The sequence below is a fragment of the Varanus komodoensis genome, unplaced genomic scaffold, assembly GCF_004798865.1.
Source record: "Varanus komodoensis strain SLA01 unplaced genomic scaffold, ASM479886v1 scaffold85, whole genome shotgun sequence".
NCBI classification, from domain to species: Eukaryota; Metazoa; Chordata; class Lepidosauria; order Squamata; family Varanidae; genus Varanus; species Varanus komodoensis.
This window is the reverse complement of record NW_025336543.1, coordinates 2,184,038-2,209,746: the sequence shown is the minus strand read 5'-3', so window position 1 is coordinate 2,209,746 and position 25,709 is coordinate 2,184,038. Positions and strand designations below refer to the sequence as shown.

At 46.8% G+C, this 25,709-nt stretch overlaps 1 protein-coding gene across 1 annotated transcript in view; it reads right to left on the bottom strand.

Annotated features, from left to right (window-relative positions):
• LOC123016518 (sodium- and chloride-dependent GABA transporter 1-like) overlaps positions 1-25,709 on the bottom strand; it is a 65,744-nt gene that overhangs the window by 21,307 nt on the left and 18,728 nt on the right. The window contains exons 9-13 of the mRNA XM_044416986.1: positions 24,188-24,300; positions 19,801-19,932; positions 17,043-17,145; positions 15,749-15,849; positions 13,971-14,138 (exon numbers count right to left, since the gene is read on the bottom strand). Coding sequence (XP_044272921.1) covers positions 13,971-14,138; positions 15,749-15,849; positions 17,043-17,145; positions 19,801-19,932; positions 24,188-24,300 — 617 coding nt within the window. The remainder of the gene's footprint in view (positions 1-13,970; positions 14,139-15,748; positions 15,850-17,042; positions 17,146-19,800; positions 19,933-24,187; positions 24,301-25,709) is intronic.

Here is a 25,709-nt window from a genome sequence, read left to right as displayed (position 1 = left end):
TACCATAGATAAGGAACAGCCAAGAAAAATGGGGAGAGATCAAAAACCATGCTTGGGTCTGTGGGCTGAAGCAACAGGTAAGGACCAGAATAGTGGAGCTAGAACAGGAAGGAAAGAAAAGTAATATCGCTGACTACTCAAGTTTAAGGGGGCTTATGGAAAAAAGGAAACATTTTTAAAGGTTCCTTGAAGGCTGATATTCATGCTGTGGACTAAGGAGATTCCTTTCAAGAGATCACATAAAGGAAGGGGGTCATGAAGGAGTGAGATCACTCCTACACATGGTCCTGGAGGACATTCACATGGGTCTGACACCACTAAAGAGTTGTGGGAAAGGCCTCTCCATTAAGAGCCATCTTCTGTTGACTGAACATGCTGAGATGGGCCAGAGAAGGTCCCTGGGCATGGCCAGAGCAGCTGCAGCCCACAGTGAGTGGTTGTCTCCATCTAGACAACAGCTTCAGAGATGCTCCCATTTAGTGAAGTCTTTGGTTGCAGTCCATTATGCTGGCCATCTATGGGGATGTCCTGCGTCGGCTGGATCATCTGTTGAAAACGCTGGACAGAGAACAAATGAAGGACACAAGGGAAGGGCGAGAAACAAATGTGGCAGGAATAAGTGATAGAAATGGCCACGCCATATGTTTGCTGCTTTGCGTTCACCATCCTGTTGCTATCAGTCTGTTACCTTGGCCTTTGACAATGCAACCAATTCTCACCTCTGATGCCCAGTTGCACAGCCATCTCTATCACAACCTCCCCCAACCTGGTGCCCTTCAGATGTATTGGACTCCAATACATCCCATGGAAGCAAGCTATTTAAAATTCAGAAAGATGAGAGACATATACAGTGATAGAAAAGGCTCAGCTATTGGTGAAGATGTTGATTTCTCATGACCTGTATTTTCTACACCTGTGCACTGATGCCGGACATAAAACATGGAAGCTTCAGGAGCTTAGAGATGCTGAAGCTTAACCCTAACCCTCATAGTAGTTCTGGTGCCAGCTCCCTGTGGGGTAAGTAGACTTCTACCAGCACAACAGAAAGGGATTTGTGCAAATGCAACTTGTGCAAATCAGCACCCCAAGGCATGTTGTTCAAGTGTTACTTGTGCAGAATCAGCTAAAGTACATCCCTGGGGTCTACATGCATAGAGGTAACAGCATGCAATCTGCATCCTTTAAGGGAAGAGTTGCATCACCCCTGCTCTAAATGCATGCACACTTCCTGGCTCGGAGGCCTGTGTGCATATCGTGCCCCAAATGGAGTATGGTGGTGGCCTGATTTGCACATGTTGCACCCCGATTTTTATTTGGGGCATCCTGATAGAGCTAAGGGAGTGGCAGGGCAGGGGCTGGGATCTGGAAGGAATCTGCCTGAGTCCTCAGGCCCAGCCTCCTCCTGTCCCTGGTCCCCGTCACACCCCTTTTTCTTCCACCCAAGGTGTACCTGCAAGCTTGGGAGAAGCAGCTAGTGCACTTCTTTCTGAGCCCACTGTTTGCCTGCACAGCCCCAGCGCCGGAATCACAGAATCTCTTGGTACTCTTATGCCCATCCTTAAGAACATCAGGATGGATTGTATCCTTAGTCACATAAAGTATAGAAACCCCTGCATGGTTTACACCTGTGCATAGTGGGCACCAGGTGCCTAGGCCCTCAAAAATGCATTCCTTTCTAGATACACCATGAACCTTAATCCAGGCACAGCCTATGTTAGCAAAGGGACCAGTTTAGAATAGGGCTTCAGCGTGGTTCCATTGGGGGGATCCCTCTTCCCTCTTCCGAGGAACCTGGCAGTGCTCCTCAGTGCCCAGGCATCAGCTATGGTCAAGAGCACTCCTGTCGCACTGGGCTGCTGCATCTGGTGGTGCAGCTCAGCCATTTTAGACTCCAGGCCTGGCAGTCTTCTGGGCACTCCCTTTGGCGTATTGCCTCTGATTATACAGCACACAAACAGCAACTTCCCAGCCTCATCATTCCACACTCTACCACTCCTCATGCATCCCTCATATGCCAGCCCTGCCTTAACAGTCTGCTGATCAAATTCGCAGACGACACTAAAACTGGAGCAGTGGCCACAACTGAGGAACAGGTACTCCAGATCCAAAAGGATCTGGACAGACTATGGAAGTGGGCAGGAGACAACAGGATGGCGTTCAATGTGGATAAGTGCAAGGTCTTGCCCGGTCTTGCACTTGGAGCATAGGAATAGCTGTCATAAGTACAGGTTAGGTGACAAGTGGCTGGAGAACAGCACTTGTGAAAGGGACCTCGGGGTGCTGATTGACTGCAGGCTAAACATGAGTCAGCAGTGTGATGCGGTGGTCAAGAGGGCGAACGCCACCCTTGGTTGCATAGCCAGAAGTGTGGCTTCTAGATCAAGAGAGGTATTACTACCACTGTATACAACTCTGGTGCACCCACAACTGGAGTATTGTGCTCAGTTTTGGGCCCTTCATTACAGAAAGGATATAGCCAGGTTGGAGTCAGTGCAGCGTAGGGCCACAAGGTTGGTGGCCGGTTTGCAGGGGATGGGGTATGAGGCGAGACTGAGGGTACTGGGTCTCTTCAGCCTGGAGAAGAGGAGACTCAGAGGGGATCTGTGGGCAACATACAGGTATGTGAGGGGATGTCACATGGAGATGGGTAGAGACCTGTTCTCCCCTGCAGAGGAAGGCAGAACGCGCTCCAACGGAACAAAGCTCAGGGAGCCAAGGTTTCGTTTGGATGCCAGGAAGCACTTCCTGACAGTCAGGACCCCGAGGGTGTGGAATGGGCTTCCACGAGAGGTCGTTGAGGCCCCATTGGTGAGGGTTGTCAAGGATAGGCTGGACATGTACATGGTGGGCATGTTGTGAGCGGAGCCGGCAGGAGCCGGGGGTCAGACTAGATGGCCTGGGAGACCCCTTCTGACTCGCTCTGTTTTCTATGTTTCTATGTTTAAACTACAACACCGCTTTGGACTTGAATGATATTCCCAATCTCTCTTGTCCTTTGGGCCTGAAAAGGCCTGTTTTTTGTTTCCGTCGCCATGTATTTTGAGAACCAAGAAGTCTACAAAGCAGTCTGGCTGCCAACAGTTGCTAGTTCGTTCAGTTCACACCTTTGCACTATCTGGGGTGCCGGAGGAGGTGAACTAGCTCCACACTGAGGTGATAGCACCTGCCCCTCAGTGTGACTGTGGGTTTCCACATCAAACTGTACATCATACTGACTGGCTGTAAATTGAGGGCACATACTGGCCCATTGTCTGAATTTTTCCATATAAATGCTGTTCTTCAATGGTTGGATGACCTAGACATAGATGCTTGAATAGAGATCTTTTTAACATTTATATTTTAAATGCGTTCTTAGCTTAGTTTAAATGCTATTTTAATTCACCAGTCAATGTATGACAAGTCATACTCTAAACAAATTAATACAACCACCTTGGAGCATGTGGACCTTTGTGACGTCTCCCCATCTCTGGATGAGCTGCAGGGGGCCATGGACTTTGGCCCTAAGCGTCCCCCCACCTTGGGGGCCACCAGCTGCTGTTTGACTAGGGGAAGGGCAGGCTTAGCTGTGGTGGCAAAGGCCCTCTCTCAGTGCTTGGATCTGCAACTACACGACCTACAGCGCAGCTGCCTTTGAAGAGCCTTTGGGTACTTCACCCTGTGCTGTGTTGCACCAGGATTTTGGTGGGTGACTATCCTTCCAGATACATAGGACCTATTTTACATCTGGCTTCCAGTTTATTCCCAGGCATGATCATTCAAGGATCTGGTTGTTACCTTTAAGGTCCAGAAAGGCTTGGGCTCGGGATTTTGAAGAAAGCATCTCCTCGCATGTGAGCTTGTTCAGCCTTGGAGACAGAGGTACATCAAGGAGAGGGCCTGCTTGGGGTCCATGTCAGGGATATGGAACTCTCTCCTTTGGAGAGTCCATTTCTGCCCTCCCAGGGCCTTCTAGCCTTCCACCGCATACCCAGGGCCTTTTTATTCCAGCAGGCATCTGACGTACCTGAATGAGGACTTTTTTACTGGCCTGACCACTTGTTTTTAAATATATCTTCATCTGCCTTTGCTTATGTTATTTGCCTGGGTTGCAGGGGGTGGGGGATTTTAATTTATTTTATTGAAGCTTCATGGATGGTTTGTGGCTGTCTTTAACCTGCCATAAGATGCATTGAGCCTGCATCTATATTGAATGGGCGGGCAATAAGCATTCCACATCCATTCATCAAAGGTGAAATCTTCGGCATGTTTGGACAAGGAAAGGCTTAGAACTCTCAGCATGTTGGGAGTTATAGGCTGACTTTCTAGCCAAAGAGGCACAGGATCGCTCCCTGCATCTCATGGATGGAAGCCCAGTTGGTGAATCAGCTTTGCCCAGAGGATGAAATGGGTGTCCTGAGCCGCCTTCTCCCACCATGGCACTGAGGGTGAAAATTTCCATTCAATCCAATTTTGACAGGAATTTACCAAAATCTGCAACAGGTGTCTGTATTTGGAAAAAAAGCATTGGAGATTCTAAAAATAATCAAATGTATTTGCAACCCAAGCTATCGGTCTTGTCCATTCAGGCTCAGAGGTGTGAGTATTTTGTTCTTCATAATCCAGGTTTGAATCCCGGTGTATGTAACCATGTTTGCTGCCTCTTCTCTTTTTGGCAGGTTTTTTTTTTCAAGAGCGACACAGCAGGCACATCGTGGTCCTTTCCATGCAGGGAATTGTTGCAGGTGGATGAGAACATAATTTCACTCATTCTTTTATAATAATTCACCAAAATTTGTGATGTTCCTCATATTTGGAAGAGAAAGAAGCTGAGGTTTTAAAGTTTCAAATGTGGGAAAAAGCAAAGTGGTCAGATTTGCTCTTCTCTGACATGAGGAGAATTTTTTAAACCAGGCTATCAAAAGAAAGGAAGAATCTCACATGCTCCAAAACAGAATCAAGTTGAGGGCAAGGAAGCATTTGGCCCATTGTTCCTGGCACTGAGCTGTTGTTGTTGTTGCTGTTGTTGAACCTCTTTACATGTCTGTTCAGTATGACTGAAATGGCCTATAATCTGCCTGTCAGAACCACTTTGTTCTGCATCAATATCACACTTCCTCCAAGCCTCAGCTCTGTCACAAACCAGTGCAGGTTCGTTGCGGATGGGAGGGCACAGCCTCACGTGAAAGTCTCCATGCTGCCACTTGCTGCCTGCTGTCACAAAAGTGACTCAACGGCAGGAAAGTCATGGCACCTGGGTGATGGGCTTCCTTACCATACAAATAACATTTCAGCACACTGTGGAGGAGGCGAGATGTCCTGCTTTGCTTAGGACAGTCCTCTGCTTGACAGAAGCTGCCAGAAGTGAGACCTCTAGTGGAAGGTGTCCTCTGTCTGAAGGTCAGGTCTGGTAGGCATATAATGAGTGGAGCCATCTAGAGCCGGGGGTCAGACTAGATGACCCAGGAGACCTCTTCTAACTCACTCTGTTTCTATGTTTCTATGTCTGTCCAATCCTAAAGCTAAAGAACTTAAAGATAAAGAATGCCCAGTCTTAAAGACACGAATGTTGAGTTTTCAGGAGCCTTGATCTTGCCTATCAACAGCAGCAGCGCCTGGACAGCAGCCAATGAGCAAGCACAAAGCTCACCTGCTCATTCTTTTCCCTGTGTTGAGATATGCTGTATTTCTATTTATGAAGAGTCTTCAGTATTCACACATACACATATTCATTTGCACATGCAAACTTTATGAAGATTGGCATTGACTTCTGTCCTCTTTTTTTGCAACACTGAAGTGGTCAACCTAAGAGTCAAAGTTAGGGACCAGCAAGGATTTTGTATGGTTCTTTTTTAGAAACATAGAAACACAGCGAGTCAGAAGGGGGCCTCCCGGGCCATCTAATCTGACCTCCGGCACCAGCCGGCGCCGCTCACGACATGCCCACCACGTGGACGTCCAGCCTATCCTTGAACACCCACACTGATGGGGCCTCAACGACCTCTCGTGGAAGCTCATTCCACACCCTCGGGGTCCTGACTGTCAGGAAGTGCTTCCTGGCATCCAAATGGAACTTGGCTCCCTGAGCTTTGCTCCGTTGGAGCGCGTTCTGCCTTCCTCTGCAGGGGAGAACAGGTCTCTACCCATCTCCATGTGACACCCCCTCACATACCTGTATGTCGCCAACATATCAGGACTTGCCAAACATTGCAAGTGCCTTCATCATCTGGAGGAAAATCACATGAGATTTAAACAACTGCAGGGTGGAAGGAATAAAACATGACAGATTCATCCATCCAGGCAGATGTTTGTAGGTCTTAGTAGTTTAGCTTGGAATCCCGATTATTCAAGAGTGTGTGCGGTGCTGAAGCAGCCAGCTTGCCACCTGCTTTTTTCTTGGTGGGCTCCTCATCGTCAACAGCTGCACAGCAGGCAGATGTGACACAGTCCTCTTCATGCTGCCAACAGCTTTGCCTATCCAATTTATCTGGTGCAGATGGGCGAGGCTTTTGTTTGGTTCACTTTTTATTGAACTTTGCATATTTCTTCATAAATGGCAAAGAAAGAAATGGAGATTTTAAGACTCAGAAGGTGGGAAAAAGCAAAAGTGACAGATTTTTCATTCCTAGTCAGAACATAAAGGGAAATGTACAGAAATTTTATATTTTGGGCCTACCCTCAAAAATCAAAACAAACTAAACCCCTACCATGTACATAGAAGCCAGATGTATCCAACTAAAAAAAATGTAATGCTTGAAGAGGCCCTTAAATGAGGCTCAGGGTCTATTCCCTAAAGTACTTTTTGCTATCATGAGGGAAAATCCAGCTCTTGTCCCTTTGCCGTCCTTTTCTTTCACATTTACCTTGGATGCACTTTGCATCTCTCCTTTGTTCTTTGCCAAGTATTCTTTCTTTTTTTGCCTTATGCCAATTCTTTGCCCTTCACCACAAATTATATAACAAAAAGCATGGAGATCTCTCTCGATTTATTCTCCAACTGCTCTTCATCACTGATGCCCTAATTGAATTGGGGTGCAGGAGTACAAATCTTCACTTTGCATTTCTTTTTTTTAAACCTTGATGTGGAATATAGTTTCTGACTGCAGTAATAAGCCAAGGAAATCCCCTCCTGTGTTTCTGCCATGGGTCTATTCATCATTCACTTGCCTTGCTAGCTTGTCCCCTGTGAGTGGTCAGCAAAGCCATGCAGCACATTCCCCTGTATCCATTCTGCTATCCCAGGGAAGATGGTCAAGACCCTGTATGAGCTTTGGAGACCTGTCCTGCTCACCTGGAAGAGGCATGCATGATGAGCCCCTGAATTCTTCTGCAGCTTGGAGAAAACCTGGAGCTCCTGGCTTGCCACCTAACAGCTTCCTCTGTTGCATGTCCCAACATCTCCAGTTCCCATTTCCCTTCAAACAGAACTTACCTGGCTGACATGAGTGTTTTGGCCATAGGAAGAGAGATTTCTCTCTTTCCTTGTGTTTGCTGATGGAAGAAGGGTCCCTTCAGCCTTTGGAAAACGTAGCTTTCCCAAGGGCAAATGCAACTTGATTTCTGAAGGAGGATTAGCTAGAAAATGAGCCAAGCGCTTCCTGATTTTTAGACAGACAGATGGATGGACAGACAAATCATTTCCAAACTGATCAAGCACAAGCCAGAGGATAAAGAGTGACTCACCTCTACCCTTGATGCTTCCACTTCTCGTGGGGAAAAATCAATGGGTGAATCAGGAGATCCTGACTTTCTCTGAACAGAGCTGCTCTTTGACCGTATGAAATAGATGGGGAGCCCTTGCATAGAATGGCCTAAACAGGGGTGCAGCACCTCAGGGGCATAGGCCAAGTTGGATCTGACTGGGGTCCATATCCCCTTCCCCAGCTGAACAGCCTTTCCTCCAACCAGCCCTGGCGTATTTCTTCTCTGCACCCCTCTCCAAAGGCCAAGTTACTGGCAGTAAAGGATTTAAGCTAAAACATGCCAGTCCTTTGGTATTTCTGCCTGCTTTGTTTGCTTGTAGCTTCACTTACTGCTGGAGCAATTCCCTTGAGATCCTGTGCAAAGCTGAATTAGGCCTTGAAAGAGTGTCTGCTCACCTGCTTTTAAAGGAGTGAACTAGGAGCTCCAAAACCTTAGAGAACAAGGAGGTGTTTTTCTGTTTTGCTTTCTCAGAGCCAAAAAGCATAATTTTTAAGCACCAGTGGCCTTGGAGCTAACTAATTTTCCTCAGTGTGAACACATGAATTTTGACTTGTGGTAGAAGCTTGAAAAATAGTGCAGTAACTCTTCTTCAGGGGATTTGTATTCAAGCCTCTCTTTGTTAGGATCAAGCAGATTTATTTCATTATCCAAGCGGCCTGTTGGAAAGGCCACAAGCCTGATTAACCCCAGCCCTTTGCCTATCATTCTTCTAGACATATTTCTTTTGTCTTCATGTAAGATCATATTCAAACCCATCAGCAGTGATGGCCTGACCCCATCAAGTAGCCTCAACTCTGCAGTTAAAACCAGAAAAAAATAACCTTTTTGCACTGATCTGGACCAAATGATGGAAACAGAACAGGAAGGACCATACCAAAAAGAGTAACGCATCCTAATAGGCATGTCCAGCTGCAGGGGAGGTCATCCTTTCCCCATTTCCCTGAACATCAGAGTGCAATGAAGAGAAATACAACATTGGTGTAACTATTCTCTTCTATGCTACATGGCAGGAACAAGATGGCCAAGAAAATGTTCTGGTTGGCGACTCAGTGGCTACTTTTTGCTAGAACGAGGAGGATCTTCCCCTGAATTTAGGCACTACATTTTAGGGCAAGGAGGGAGTTTTCTCCAAGATAAGATGGCTCAGGATGCAATCTAATGCACGTTGCATCAGCAAAACGTTCTACAGTTTCTATCATGTCCCAGCCCACATGCTTAGTGGAAACCTTCCTCTAGCTGAAAGAGCAGTGGATGGCACCCTTAACGACCCTGAGTCTCCCTACCTCCCTTTCCTCTGTAGGCTGTGAATTTTCTATATGTGGCTCTATCTACCCACAGTTTCATCAAGACTTGTTTTTTTTAAAGCAGGGAAAATGCAGAATTCGTCATGCAGGCAAAAGCCAATGCTTATTCTGCTTGCATATTGGCAATATTCTGCTGTACCATGATGCCACCTAGGGATTATGTAGCAGAAGATAGAAAAGGAAATGCGTCTTATCTAATGCTTGGCTCTCAGTTCTGTAACAGAACCTAAATTAGATGGAAAAGCACTTACCAAAGCAGTTTTCACTTCTGCTTAAAACAGAAATTGAGCTAGAGGGTCACAATATTGTCCAACCCCCTGCCCCCCACAAATGGTTGTGGTTTAGTGGTTAGAATGCTGTACTGAAGCTTAGCAGATCCAGGTTCTAGTCCCTACTCAGATGTGAAGCTATCAGGTCAATCCCTGACTCACCTACCTCACAGGGCTGTTGTAAAAATAAAATGCAAAGGAAGAGGATTGTGTAAGCCTTGGTTTCCTTGCAGAAGGAAAAAGGGTGGTCTATAAATGTAATAAAACAATCCAACCAAAAACAATTGTGAGTGAAGAATGATAAACACATAATAAATACGAAAACATGAATGGTTAAACTCTTGCATAGAATACCTGTTTTAAGGGGTGGCTGGTTACTCCGATGTTATTGGAGCTCTGGAGCCATTGCAGCTTTAATTTTGAGATGTATAGGAGTTATTCATGGAGGTGACCCTACTTTGAGGAGGAAGTTCAGCACTGCAGCTAGCCCCTACAAGCCTCCTAAGAAAAGCAGCACTGTCGCTAGCTCCTATGAACCCCCGCTGCCTGTTTCCTATGCCTGCATGTTTCCTTAATGAAATCCTACTGTGGAACACTCTGGATCCCAGTTTTCTGCACTTCCACCCCTTATCTTCCACCCTTGCCACACCCCCAGCCAGTCAGCATCCAGAAACATCCTGTCTGCTTCCTGGCACTCATCTGCTGTTCCTTCACCAGTCTCCCCAGTGAGCGTTCCCATTGCATCTTTGGAGAGGGCCTGAACTCAGAGGTGGTGGGTCTGCCCTGCATGGAGGAGGGCCTGGTTCAGTCTCCAACTTTAAAACTCAACTTCAAGGACGAGGTGGTGGGCAAGAGGCTGCCTGAGAATGCAGGGGGCCACTGCAAGCCAGGAAAGCCAGACTACCCCAACGTGGAGGAAATCAGTGGGGGAGAGTCAGAGCCACATGTTCAGCATCAGACTTTCTCAGTGCAAACTCTGGGTGGAGTGCCAACGGGATTGTGGCCAAAATGGGGATGACAAAAGGCATGCTCAGCATTTGCAGAAGCTCACAACGACAAGGCGTGAGTGTGCAGAAGGGGGACAAAATAGCCCCTTCTGCACACTCTGCACAAAATAGAAGGGGGGGGGAAATGAAATTTGAGCATGCTCAAAAGCCGTGGAATGTGGGCTGATGAATGGGCATGCTGGTAGCATCAGTGGTGCATGTGTTGTGGGGATTGAATGGAGCCCCCTGCTTGGTAGGGGAGAAGAAGGGCATCTGGCTAAGACCCTGAACCAAAAGATGTTGTGGCAGTGCAAGCTGCATTTTGCCAAACTGTAACTAAAAAAAAAAAAAAACACATTAGCTGAAGCCAGACCAATGCCTCAGACAGCCTTTGCCATGGACTAATAAGCACAGGTGGGATCCTGGCACCAGCCCCACATCTGAATTCAAGATGGGGCTTCTCAGCACAGGAATGGATCTCAGCACAGCACTGTTTTGAATTTGTCACTCTCCGCTGCTTGTGGCAGGTAAATCATAGTTTAGGAGAACCGTATTAATTTATTCTCCCGGCAGGATGCAAATGATGTGTCAGGAAGATGAAGGTGTCCAAAATCAAATCTCAGGCTAGTGCCTATGAACACTGGAAATTAGATTTTAGCAATAATTACTGGAGAGTTCAGGGTGAGAGACAAAAACCCCATCTCATCATCCCTTCTGGAGTGAGGAGTAGTACCACATCCTGCTGAAGACAGCAAGAAATGCTAAAACACCAGCAAAATCTCTGAATTCTTCTTAGATCAGTGGCGATCTCTTCACGTCCTCAAAGGTCACCCAGGCCTGGAATAAGCTTGGCACTGTTCCGTTTCTAAGTGTGAATTCGATATCCAGCCTATGGCAGTGGTGCACAGACTACAGGCTTCCAGGATCTACTCTGTTTTTTGCTAGAACCACGAGAAATACCAGAGACCTTTACAAGAGATTCATGAATGGTAAGGTGACTAAGTCTCCTGCTCTACAGGGTTAGGTTTCTTGTGAAAGGCTTATGCAGTTCAAGTCCATATAAAGCCATCAGAAGGGAAAACAGCAGACAGCGGGCTGGCATCAGCCCCTGGACAGCTGCTTGAGCAGACACATGATTCACCTGTTCAATCTTCTCCACTGTGGCAAGAAGGCTTGCATTTCCAATTAGTACTCTTTTTAAAAGACTAAATGTGCACCTATAAATATCTATTTGAATATGAAAGTGTTATGCAAATAAAGGTAAAGGTTTCCCCTTGACATTACGTCCAGTCATGCCTGACTCTAGGGGGCAGTGCTCGTCTCGGTTTCCTAGCAGAGGGAGCCAGCGTTTGTCCGCAGACAGTCTCCGTGGTCACGTGGCCGGCATGACCAAACACCGAAGTGCACAGAGCGCTGTTACCTGCCCACCGAAGTGGTACCTTTTTCTCTACTTGCTTTTGCATGCTTTCGAACTGCAAGGTTGGCAGGAGCTGGGACAGAGCAACGGGAACTCACCTCGTTGTGCAGATTCAAACTGGTGACCTTTTGATCACCCAGCCCAGCAGCACAGCAGCTTAAACCATTGCACCACCTGCATCCCTTTTGTCCTCCGTTTTGGAGAATTTCCTTCTTTTTGGCAGGATGGAGATGTTCATCCCAACCAGCTGGTGCCAGATGCAGAAGAGCAGCTTAGGGGGAAGGACAGGAGCGAAGGCAGCCTTCCCTAACACGATGCCCTCCAGAGGCCTTCACCTCCTGCAGGCTTGAGTTGATGGATTGCAGCGCAAAGCATCTCGCCTACTGCAGGGCTGGGCCCACCTGGCCTGCGGATGCCTTTGCTTTCCTTTTCCCCCAGTCATAGCCAGCATGGCCAGTGTTGTGGGGCAACGGGAGTTATGGGTGAAAACAGGTGGAGGGTCACAAGCTTCCATGAAGTACCAAGGCAGGGAAGGCTGCACTGCAAATGCAGGAGCGAACTGCTTCTGAGCACATGTTCAGTTTAAGGATTCACGATCAGCATCCCATTTTCCAGGCATTTCTCAAAAAAATCTACCCCTGATTTCTCCCTACTTCTCTGCATCTGGACCTACTGGTAGACCCTCATCTACCTTCTGCCAACCTGGTCTTTGCAGATATGAGGACAAAAGGGGGATTTGGAGGGAAACTGCTTGGCAGCTCCGCAGGCACAGCTAAACAGAAGAAGCGGTCTTATTCCTAGCTAAACCTTTTGTGTCCTGAACCAGCTATGCCTTTCAAAGGAGGCAGATGGAACTTTTTCCCAGCCCTGCTACCTGTGGTCATTTTAGGAACTTAACCTGGGGTGCTTGCCATGCAAATTCATACCTGCTTATTCTGCGTAAGCATTGTAAGGCCTCTTCAGATGACACAAGGACCCCTGTTTGCCTGCCTGTTCCCTTTGCAACTGAGTCAGTTGATTTCTGTTTCTCTCCCTTTCTTTTCCCAGCCTGTCCTATTTTGGCATCAGTCTGCAATGACTGCCAAATGTCCCCACAAAGATTTGCATGTGTTTTCACATAAATTTCTCTTAATACATGCATTTTTGTAGGCACTGTGTCAGGATGGGTGCCTTTCTCCTCCCTTAGGTGACTGTTTCCTCTTATCTAACATTTTGCACATTTTTTTTTTTGCATGCATGGTTCATTCAGAGCACTGAATTGCAACCTTCTGAGAAGTGGAAATGCCAAAAGATAAATGTGTTCTTGTTTGCATATTTTGGGAGCTACAAACTTGGCTAGTTCTTATCAGATTGTGAACTTGAACAAAATCCCTCCCATCCCTGTGCCCTACATCTTCTATGAATAGAAAATACTTGGGCATTGATGTTCAAAACATTCCTTATATAACCACATCTGATGAAATCGCATATCATTTTCAGTTACACTGTATACTTCCACAAAGAAAAATAATGTATAAGAAAAACTTGCGTAATTGTCTCTTTTAGCCTCTGTTATTGATTTGTCTCGTGTGTGTACAGGATTTTACCTGCAAGCTTTATCACTTGTCTTCTTAAATTAAAGCCAGAATTCTTTACATTACAGATGAGCTTGGATTAACTGCTAAGTTTGGTTCCCTAGCTAATGAATTCCTTAATCATTACTTTAAATACATAATAGCAATAGATCACTGGCATCTTTTTATTCTGTTTCTCACTTTTCTTTGATGCTGATTGGTTGAGTACTTTTTGTAATGAAGGCTTATTATAGTTAAGCCACTTTGAAAGGCATGCCATTAACAGAAAGGCAATATGCAGTGTTCAAAAACAAGCAAAATTCAGAATATATCAGCATATAAGGCAACTCATGAATATGACGAGGTCATTATTTTGGGCTGTTTTTCTGGTGTTTGTTAATACAATATTGTATTGTAAACTGCCCAAAGAGCCCTATGAGCTAATGTAGCGGTAAAGAAATGTATTAAAATAAATAAAATAAGATAAATAAAATAAAATCATCAGACATATAAGATGACCCCCAATTTTTGCTTTGCCATTTTTAGTTTCGGGGTCGTCTTATATGCTGATATATATGATATGAATATTCTTTCCTTCCTGCCCAGCAGCAGATGCTTAAAGTGAGTTTGGTGAGGCTGGTTTCTGCTCTTAGGTAATGTCCAGATCGAATTTCAGGCCCTGTCAGGGTGCCCTGACTGCTATTTTGCCCCAGTGAAGTTTTCATTTTAACCAAAGAAGGTGCCTGTGAAATTCTTCTTACCTCTCGGATCGTTCCTTTCGCAGTGCAGAAAAAGTACAACATGTATCCCGGGATCAAGATCATGGAAGACAGGGCCATGAACCAGCCAATGCCTTGACCCCAGGCAGGATAAACGTACTTCCCCAGCCTCAGGGGAGCCATTTCAATCACACTGAAGAAGAAAACCCCCTGGGAAAAGAGAAGGAGCAGATGCTAAGTGCCAGCATAGAGAGAATCAGGGGGCTGACAGGCATTGACTTTCCATCTAGGAAAGGGGTGCAGAATCCCTATGATTTGCCAGGGAGCCCTGCCTCCCTCCTCTGGCCTTGCCCCTGATCACGCAGTACTCTTTCCCCTGCATTGTGTCCCTCCTCAAAGAAGATCTAGAGCTCCCAGAAACCAAGAGCGCTCCAGATCCAGATCAGGCCAGACGAGGAGAAGCCTAAGTCCTCAGGAGAGAGGGCAGCAGGCCCACTTCTGCAGGGAGAGGGGGCTCAGAGGGAGCAGCTGAACAGCCTTTGGCCCCCAGGAGCATCTTTGCCCCAGATGGCGGGCCAGTGGGTTCCTGCGAGAAGGAGCGTTGGCTTGAAAGGAAAAGGGCTGCTCACAGGTGGGGTCTGCACTGCAGCCGAGCCCTGGGGGTGTCTCAGAAGGCTCTGGGGGCAACAGCTGTGCTGGAAACAGTGCTGCTCGTTCAGCTCCAGCGTCTTCTGTTTTATCTCCTGCAAGGGACCCCGCGATTGATGCTCCCGCCCGGGCACTGCTGCTTTGGACTGCGCAGTGCATCTGATGGCCTGCACTGTGCTTGGACCTCAGCCTCCTCCCTTGGCCGCTCTGCCTCAGCCTGACCGCCCCTGGGCTAGACCATGAACATGGTCTGTTTTGTTGCCTTTCCTTCTGAACAGACCCTTCACTCAGAATCTGCCTCGGCCAAAGCAGGGCAGCCCTTCTAAAGGGTTGAAATTATTCTCTTAAGGCTTCGTCATTGGCAGGAAGTGCTTTATGCTAAAATACACTGGCATTTTGGCCCCACCACTTTTCCCTTTGGCCCCTGAGAACTTCAGCGCTTGGCTAAAGGAGGTTCAACGCCCTTGTTTTAGAATCTCCATAAATGACATAGTCAATTACATCAGCTTTCATCAGCTTGGTGTGTTTAGATTGCAACTCCCACCATCCCAGCCAGCATGCCCATTCCTCACCTACCAGAAGCAGAACTGCCTTTCTTTTTTAAGGAAGATGCATGCTAGCTAAAGACACAATTAATGTCACATTTGGTTTGGCCCTTCAGGAAGACAGACGGCAGCCTTGGAGCGACCACTGAAAGTGATGGACCTGAAAAATGTATTGTTTCCTGATGACCAAACAGCAAGGGTCAATTACTTAGGGTTCTGTCAAAGAGACACAGGAGGGTTGAAAATATAAAATACACTTCTGTCAAGAAAGTAATGATAAGATAAGCCTGGAGGTAGATGTTTTGACCCCGAGGAAAGACGTATACGTCAAGATAACCATTTACAAAGGTAACTGAATGTTTGCTGCTCTGAAGTTCTCTGTTACCACTCATTACAAAATATAAATTTGCTGTACATGGTGAGTGTGGCAGCTGGTCCCGACTGGAGACGGGCTCACTCTATATCGCTAGTGTGCACCTACAATAAAGAGCTGATATAAAAGAAGATATAAAATGACTTGCTGTGCCGCTTGTCTCTCTCACAGTCAGACAATGGACAAGAGGGGCTTTTTGTTTCTGTCCTCAGGAGACGTTTCCTTGATCAGCTGGTTTATCCTTCAAGTCTTACCAAGCAAACAAGTGGCGTGAAGAAGGCCCAGCAGATCTTCCACCACCCACAAGGCTTATAGCCAATCATCTCTTCAATGTTACTGTAAAATCTATTCACACCTGTAAGGAGAAATAGCTCTTAATGGGATGGAGACCACGAGCCCTTTCTTCCATGGGCTCAGCACACTTCAGGAAGAGTTGTCACAATCTTGAGGTGTGAAGCAAGAAGAGGAGCTCAAGCAGCATTAACGCCAAAGACTAGCTGTCCAATGCTTGTTTGAATGGCTAGGGAAGGTCTTATTTGGATGGCAGCTGGTCCTGCCAAAACCATCTCTAGTTCCAAAGGAGGCTTCTATTGGCAAAATTGTTCTTGACTTGTTTTATTTAATTGGCTTTGAAATCCTGGAGTGAAAGGTTGTCTGTGAAAACAGAAAGCAGCCCGCCAATAGGGTCCAGCTGCATATATTATACTTACTGCATGGTATGTTGCTATGTCTCTTCTTTATATTAAATTAAGTATAGATTCGGGGAGCAATTTTAGGAGTGGGGATCACAGCTACAGTTGGGTGAGTATTTAATCTGCTTTCTTTTGTTTTTTGAGAAAAACGTAACCAATCTACACATTTCTTAAGAAATTGGATGGACAATTTTTAAAGATGAGGTTTCTTATGAGTTAATCTTCTTTAACAGCTACATCACAGGTAGGTACAACATGGTCCTCCTTATGCTTGGAAAAGCTGTATCAATTAAATCTGGCTGGTTCAAATGCAAGAACATTCTGTTTACTTCACTTCAGGTAAGAATTTACCAACATTCGCACATGTTTTTGTAAACAGAAAGTCAACATATGGTAGTAGGTGGAGGGCTGGACTGAGAGTTTGGTTCTGGTCCCCACTTGGCCACGGACCTCGGCGGGTGCTTCTCGGCAGGTCACTGACTCTCAGCCTAGCCTACCCACCACGGCTGCTGTGAGGATAAACACAACGGAGGAGGCTCATGACGGCAACCTTGGGTTCTTTGCAAGAGGAAAGAAGGCAGGCTGTAAGTGTGAGAACACATTGAATGCACTTAAAAACTGGAAAGTTGTTGTGGTTTCTAGACCAGCACAGAAGAAAGCGAAGCCGACAGTTTTGTCCATCCCAATTATGGGATGTGGCGAGGAAAGACTTCCCCTTTCTCTTTCCTGCCGTGGCCCCTCTGAAATAAGTCTCCCAGCTGCTATGAGCTATTGTTGCAAAGCCCCCATAACTCAGTCCAGGCACTGAAAGTTTCTGGAAAGAGGGAACCGCAAGGCAAAGGCCCCTCGCACGTACCGTAGCACCAGGAGATGGAGATCGTCTCGAAGAAGACCAGGAAGAGGAGGCACATGCCGCTGGCTGAGTAATAATCAAACAGCTTGAAGACGTAGATGCCACCCTGAGGGGACACAGCGAGAGGCCTTAATACAAAGCAGCCAAGGCAAACGACAATATAAAAATCCCATTCAAATAAGTTCTGCAGAAGGTTTGACTGTGAGTATTTCTATTGCTCTAAAAGGTGATGGCTGTCTGAGGGTCAAAGTGAGAGATACACAACATGTGCAATCACATTTCCGGTGCTGTATGTACGAAGGTTCAAAGTAAATAGCAAGCCTGAGGAGGAGGGGACAAGCAGAACTGGGGCCACCCATTTAGGATCACTTGGCCAAAATTCCAGAGAAAGGGATGGAATTGGTTTAGCAATTTACCTAACGTTGGTGAACCAAAATTCAGTTATCCTCTGAAATTCACATCTCTGAATTTAGAAGCAGAGTTCTACAAAGAAAACACAGGTACAAAAATACATGTACAGAAGCTTCAAATGCCATCCTCTCCAGCCAGCACAGCCAATGGTCAGGGATTATGGGAGTTGCAATCCAAACCATCTGGAGGGCACCAGACTGCCTTCCTCATGTCTACACTGTCACATGTCTGAATACACGCCCCAGTTTAAATGTTCTGTATCTGCCGGATAAGTCATGAAAAGTGCTGAAGGAAGGTGGAAGTCAGTGACAGAAATCGGACACCTGCTGAAATTAGACATCTTCTCCAGACCTGGCTTTTGCTTATTCTCAGTGTTTATGGTGCAGGTCAATTTAATATCACTTTGCTCTTGTGGGAACTGATGACCGTAGGTTATTTCACATCAAATGAGTTGCTGTATTAAAGATCATGCCCCAAGATCAAATCACAATTTTGTTTGAAGTCTGTGCCCTGGTTCCTTAACTTCCAGAGACCTGTGGGATTTCCGCACTTATTCTGCATTCCAGATTAACAGCCCACCTGAGTTACAGGGCAATGCTATGCATGTCAACTCAACAGGAACTGAATTCAGCTGGTTATACTTCCAGGTGCCTTGGACTCTATAGGATTTAAGCTTTTTCCTCCAACCCCGAATGTGCTATTCATCATATTCACAGAGAACCATGAGAATCTCACTTAGCATGTGACCCTGTTGTATTCCATGCCTGCCAACTTTGCTTCTTTGTTAAAGAAGAAGTAAAAGGTAAAGGTAAAGGTTTCCCCTTGACATGGAGTCCAGTCATGCCTGACTCTAGGGGGCGGTGCTCATCTCTGTTTCCTAGCCGAGGGAGCCAGCGCTTGTCCACAGACAGTCTCCATGGCCATGTGGCCGGCATGACTAAACACCGAAGTGCACGGAACGCTGTTACCTGCCCACCAAAGTGGTACCTTTTCATCTACTTGCATTTGCATGCTTTTGAACTGCAAGGTTGGCAGGAGCTGGGACGGAGCAACGGGAACTCACCCCGTTGTGCAGATTCAAACCGGTGACCTTTTGATCAACCAGCCCAAAAGCACAGCGGTTTAAACCACTGCGCCACCTGCAGTCCCAAAGAAGACGTAAGGTAGTCTAAACAGATGTGTGTTTCCCCCTGCCATCGTGCAGCCCTGCCCTCTCTGGGTTATTTCTCCTCCAGTTGCAATTCCAGTGAGCTTCGTAGTCAAGTGGATACAAGAACCACAATCTCTCAGGTCCCAGCCCAGCACTCTGTGCCAGACTTGGGCTGCAATCTCATACACATGCATGTAATCTGGGAGTAACCTTACTGAATTCACTAGAACTTACTCCCGAGCAGGAATGCACTGCATGATGTCACAACATCTGATATAAAGATGACAGGTAGGCCACAGTGCTGACCAAAAAGATGTTGAGAACTTCAGGGCTTCCATGCGGCTATCCGTAACCTCCCAAATTCAGAAGTTGTGGGCATCCCATCAAGTGCAGAGGAACTGCAAAGGTGAGGATCGCCTCTGTGATCCCCTTGCCCTGGTGATCCATTTTGGCCTCCTCAGTGGTCTCCCCCTCCTCATGAAGAGGAGGAAAGGGCTGATGAACTGCCTGGATTTGGCAGAAGCCAGCGGTGTCTCACACCAGAACACCCCTGGCACCACTTGCAAAGACAGTCTTCCATCTCTGGGGCCTCAGCTAGTGTGGGGTCCCTGCTTCAGCCTGAGAAGGCTTTTCCAAAGCCACTGTGGGGATTCGGTCTATTCCTGTGGCTGACCAGACAGCATCTACCAGGCAAAGGCCTGTACCCTCACTGGGTTATGTTGACCACACAGGTGTTTTCTGCACACCTGTCACATACACTGCAATCAACAGAGAAGGATCTACTCTTTGTGCATTCCCTTTGCCCAACCCAGTAATCCTCCTTTCCAAGTGACCATGTTGTAAATATGTACAGTATAATGGCATTTGCCAAAGTACTTTCCTTGCTACCTTTGTTTCTCCCATCCCGTTTGTCCATCATCATTTATTTGTGATAACTTTTTTCCTGGTGGTGCCAAATCAAAGGTTGTGGCCAAAGTACTTGGAGGATCACAACTGCTGCCATTCCTCACCATTGGCCACACTGGGAGTTGTGGGCCAAACTGACTGGAGGATCTTGTGTTGGCCATCCTTGCACTATACCATCTTCACATTGAAACTCAGAATACTGGCCCTGGGCAAGTCCTGATGCAAGGACCAGAAAAGGAAATCCATTGCTGCTCTTACCAGGTAGTGGGAAAAGAGTTTGCTAATTGGGTTTACCTGGGTGATGTTGGAGAATCCTATGAGGTAAGAGATAAAACACACCACAGCAATGAAGGTTTTCTTCCTTGCTCTCAGTATGTGCGGATACTCGTCCATCAGTGCTGTGATGAAGCCTTCCACAGTGCAGAACTGCAGAGAAATTAATAACATGCAGCTTCAGAATTGAACCCACATTTCCCCAAAATAGCACCTCCCCCACCCCCTGCCCCCCGGCAGCTCTTTGCTTCAATCTTTGCATCCACACCTTGGTTTGGTTCACATGTAACACCAAGCCATGAGTTGGACTCTGAAAACAACGCTTCCAAAAAGAAGTGGGCTTCATGCCACACACATTGGCTGATGTGTTTTTCTTCCACTGGTACAGAAGAAATGCATCAGATGCTATACTTACGGAAGGATGCATGAAAAAGCACATTCCCTGTTTCCTTTCGAACATTGCTCAGGGTGACGCAGCTGAAGATAGTTATCGAGATGTAGCTCCTGTCTTAGATACCAGCAGTGGTGAATTTAGAAGTGCGTGTGCTCAGGCAGCAGTCTCCAATCCACAGCCACAAGGAGAGCCCCAGAATACCAGGCGATTGAATGGCACCCCCTCTTCTTGGTGTGCTTCACCTATTGAGCTCCCTCCCAGAATGCACAAAAGCTGCTGCTTCTCTCCTCCCTCTGCTAAAGCAGCTGTTTTCATGTGGTCTTTGCCTTGGCCTCACTCCCTAATGTGACCACCCAGTCCCTAATTAAGCCAGCTGATGGATGTGTGCCAGTCTTACAGAGCAATTCCATAGCCTCTGGACCAGGGGTGGGCAACATGTGGCCACTGAGCCATACACAGGTCCCAGAGTGGTCCCTGCCACTGCAAGCGGAAGCCCCCATTTTTAGTCAACTGTATCCTGAGCTGCTTTTTTGTTTGCAAGCTCCTTTGACCTTTTGTGACTCCACAGCAGCGACAAGCACCATTTTGTTTTGTGTTTTGTTGTATGTTGGACTGCCATGGGGCAGAGGTTTCAACCCACAGGGAATTCTAGGGGTGAAACTAGACCCTAGCTGCCCAGTGGCTAAGGGGATAGTGGGGAAGAGGTGCTCCAATTGTGGGTCTCTCCCCATTAAGCTCTGCATTGGTCTGTCTCCACTCAGCAACCGGAGCTCCGTGTTTGGCCATCATCACGACAAATAATCCAGCATCCCTGGGCTGTTTAGCTCCTCCCATTTTCAGCAAAAACAAGCAGGCAGTCAATCATGGCTTTGCTCCACTGTCCGTGCTGTACCAACAATTGACATGCAACATTGAATAGGATAGCAGAGAATAGGACTTTAATTTTGCTTATTTTTAATGCCTTGCATTGGTTGAGCAAATATGGATTCTTGGCTTTCCCCAATGGTTTGGCTGGTTCTCAATTCTTAATCCAAAAGGCTTGAGTGGTGGGTCCTCTTGACATGTATAACATTAACAGCGGCTACAAGAATGACAGCAGACAGTGCTCAGATGCTACTCTTCAGCACTTTCCTGAGCACTGCACCCTGTGGGGCACTTCAGTGTGCCAGCCAATTAAGAAGCAAGCCTGAAAGTAATTACTTTGGGAAGCATCTAAGAGAGTGGAGAGAGCTGTCACTTTAAAAGTATCTGGTAGCCACCTGGGGGTGGGGGTGGGGGGGAGGAAGGCGCTCTCAAGCAAATCATGTAAAATTAAATGCTTTAAAAAGGGCATTTAGTGGCATAAAAAAGAACAAATGAATGAAACTAGTTCTTCAGTTCGTATTTGCATCATTTTTAGAAAGTCTCTAAATTATGAACCAGGTCAAATTCAGCCACGGCTGCATCTCCGAAGAGTATTAATTTATAAATAGCTGACACAATGCAACAAATGGATTTTGTAGTAAAATGAAGGGGTGCCTTTTCATCTGAAAAGGCTCTGAGGCAAACTGAATTTGAGACCGAATCAATTTGTCATTGATTCAGCAGAGTTGCTCTCCATACACTGCAAAAATCACATTTGTCTTTTCCCTGGGTTGTGCCATTCTAAGGGGAAGGGGTGGATTGAAAGGCCTCGGGCCTGGGGGTCACAACCAGCCTGCCGAAGGTGACAGTCACCACCTGCCTGGATCCATGGGATGGCCCCGCCCCCTTGCCTGGGCCCCGCCCCCTTTCCCTGACCACGGATCATGTGCTCTTCTCTCAGTTTTGCACAGGTTTTTTCCCCCTTTGTGGAAAGGTCGAGACACAGCTCCTAGGCACTGCACCCATGTGCTTTCAGACACATCATGCTGGTATTTTGATTCTCCCCTTTCAGCTTCTGGCCCAACGTCACTCGAGCAAGCCAGTCCCCAAGAAATTCCGCAAAGTAGAATTTGCCCTGTAGATCGAGGCATGTGAATTACTTGCCCCTTCAATGAAAATAGCCCTCCCTGGGCCTGCAAATTAGCAGGTTTAACGAGGAAAACCACTAATCTGCATAACCTCTAAGAACTACCTTTGGTTTAATAAACCTTATTTCCACCATATCAGACCAAGCAGAATTTATTTTAAAGATTAGCTAGAAGCTCATGTTTTTCTATTTTAGTCTAAGGGAAGTGCAGGCAGCCCAGTTAAGAATGAGCACCTAGTGTGGGTGCAGGAAATTTTAAACCTTTTTGCATGTGCTGTCATTCCAACACGGATCGAAGTTTCATAATCCCAGTAGTTCTCTATTGTATGGATCACTCTTTGGTCGGAAAATTGTGGCAGGGCAGGGTGGATCAGGTCCGGAGCAGATGTGGGTGGCGGGTGGGGGGGGGCTCACATCTCTTTAAGCTAAAGACTTTTAGGTTCCAAACTCTCCACTTGTGTGCCACCAGACTTGATCCCAAGCCTCAGCCCTCTCTTTCAGAGTCCCCCTGGGTTTCCCACCATTTCCCAACCTTTCTTTCTTTGTGTGATCAAGGATAACTCTTTGCTTTTTTCCCTGCTTCAGACAATAGCCAAGAAGCAGAGGATACTGAGACAGGAAATCTCTAGACTCTGCAGTCCCATCAGAGGAGTTAATTTGATTTGCAACAGTGAATTATGGCCTTTTAGCACAGTACTTTTTCACATTAGAAAAAAGCAGTGACCTGCCCCACCCTCACCTGGCTCTGTGGGAGGGGTCCACAACTTTGGGGGTTGATGGGCCCATTTGGAATCTTGAAAGACTCACAAAATGGCTCCCATGGTGTCTTGCCCCATCATGAAACGCCTGCCCTGGTAGGTCACAAAGCACTCATTCCCCAGAAGGAAAAGCAGTGAAACTAAAAGTAGTCTTCCAGTTAACCCAAGTACTTGCCAGAGCTCCAAAACACAGACATCACTCTTTTGAACCCAAATAAAGATGGTACTGGCTGGTAACACTTCACTTCACAACATGCCATAGTCCCAGTTCTTCAAAATAATTTAAAAATTGATAATAAAATCCCAAATCCACAGGGGCAGGGAGCTTAGCCGTCACCAAGAGAGGAGTCTGTGGACAAACTGGTACTGCAGGTGCCAAGTAGGAATCCCTACTGTTGTGCTATCTTTTCAGGAGAGATGGAGATGCCCAGATCTCCCAGGCATTCTTTGTTCTGAAAGGGCACCTGGCAACCTATAGATCTCTTAAAGGTGATTATGTGATGTATGCTAATGCTTCAGGAGTGAGCAGCATCAGTACTTCTCCATTTATGAGCTGGAAAGCAGAAGAGACTTTCCCCAAGTGCAGAAACACTTGGTGTGGGTCTGTTGGCCTTCTGTCTCTCTCAATTCCTATCCATGTGGTTGGCTGCTGCACTTGACAGACTGCAGAGGCATAAGTGGCTGTTGTCCACAGGCAATAGCTGTGCAAATAATTCCATTGTGATCAAACATTCATTCATAAGAGGGGTAGAGGGCCCTTGGGAACAGAATCTCCCGTTGGGCCCAGATGAGATGTGCTGGTGGTCCTAAATAAGCTTGTTGCGAGCCAAGCTCCTGAAAACTAGTGCAGAGGGAATTATTGGGAGAGGGGAGAAATTTGATCCTTGTGTGCTAATAGTCATCCAATTCTGGCCTCTGCATAATTAGAACAGTGCCATCCACCAGGAAGGAACCATCAGCGGGTTTTGGGGAAATCCTGTGGTTTGGAGTAGTGCAAATCTATTTAGGAATGCAAAGACCACCTTCCCCCACCACCCACACACCCTGCCCAAGGAAGAGTAAGCTGACAGTTACGGGGAGGAAATTGAAAAGTCAGGGAGGGCGATGGAATGGGGTCTCCTGGAAGGAGGCATAGTCAACTGGCAAGACCCTGAACAGCATGGCTCTACTCTGCTATTGTCATTGCTAGATAACCGGAAGCACCGTACAAGCAAGAGCATCTTATGGGCTTTCCACAATTCATGTAAAAAAAAAACAAATCCTTACCTGGCTGTCAAGTCCAAGCATCATTAACATTGAGAAAAAGAGAACTGACCAGAGAGGCGCCATGGGCAGTTCGGTGACCACCTGAGGGTAGGCGAGGAAAGCCAGTCCAGGGCCTGCAGCCAACAGAACACATGGAATGGTTACGGTTGCATCCTTTGTATTCTTTTCCAGCTTGCTTCCTGATATGAAGCTTTGGAGGGTTCGGAAGAGTTGATAAGCAATCCTGGTGAGCCAGGACAGAGTTGGAATGAACCTGCCCAGAATCCATCCCTTTACATTTCCTCACATGCCAGCTGCAGTCTTGCAAAGCGAGCCGAGCCAAGGAAGCCCATGAATGCTTGCAGAATGAAAGTTGCACCTTCTTCCACATCAAGTGCAGTGGTGCTGATGCATGTGAGAGAAAAAGCATTCCTGCGTGGGCAGAAGTCCTGTGGGGTTTGGCAGGACTGCAGTCCTGGGCAACGGTTGCCCAGGAGTGTCCCTCTTCCACCTCAGGTGCAGCAGTGCAAAAGTCTGCTGCATGAGGTGCAAAAGAAGGAGGTGGCTTGCACAGCAGTGGGGCTGGATTTTTGGCTCAGCAAATGCTGGGCTTGCTCAACAGGAACTCAGACTCAGGATCACGGCAAAGCAAAGCAGACCAGAGCCCTGGAAATCAAGCTCCAGGAATCCAATCCAGTTCATATGCCTCCACGTAAGTCAGAATAGACTGGACTCCAGAAGCATTTGCACTGCTGCTGTTGCAAAATTTTCCTCCTACTGTTAACTGTGCCATGCTGTAAGGTGGAACTGTACTTGCAGATTCTGCAAGAAATATGTTGAATTGTTCAGTTTGATCTGAATTTGCCACTGTAGCTGTTCCAATGTGAATCTGTTAGGCATAAAATTGTATTTTTAAGGTTTTTGATCACTGTAAACTTCTGAGAGTTCTTTGACTGTTGGACAATATGCAAATATAATAAATACATGAATGAATGAGAAGAAGAAATAACTAACAGGATGGTCACAGGATTTCTCAAATTCTCAGCAATGACATCAGAAATCACTCTAAACTCATACATGGGGATCCACACCCAGACCCCCTTCCCACATAGTGTGGAAAGAACCATGCCAGCTGATTCTCTGAGGTCATAAGAGCAGCCTTGGAGAAGGTTTTTGGGGGTAGGGAAGGGAGGAGACCTCTGGCTCCACTAAGATGCTATGTATCTTGGAGGCACCTTGGCCTCCTTCCCTCTTATTCCAATGCTCTACACTTAGAAGGCTGACACCGGACCAACTGATGCATTGTAGACTGATACAAGTGCAGAGGTGGCCTTCACCTGTGTACTCCTCCCAGCCAGCAGAGGATGCCCATAGTCCTCAGACTTTGGAGGTTCTCAGGCACCTCCACAGGATTCAGCCCTAAATCTAAAGTTATTACTGTTGTTTTTGTTAGTCGTGAAGTTGTGTCCGACCCATCACAACCCCATGGACAACATTCTCCAGGCCTTCCTGTCCTCCACCATCCCCCAGAGTCCACTTAAGC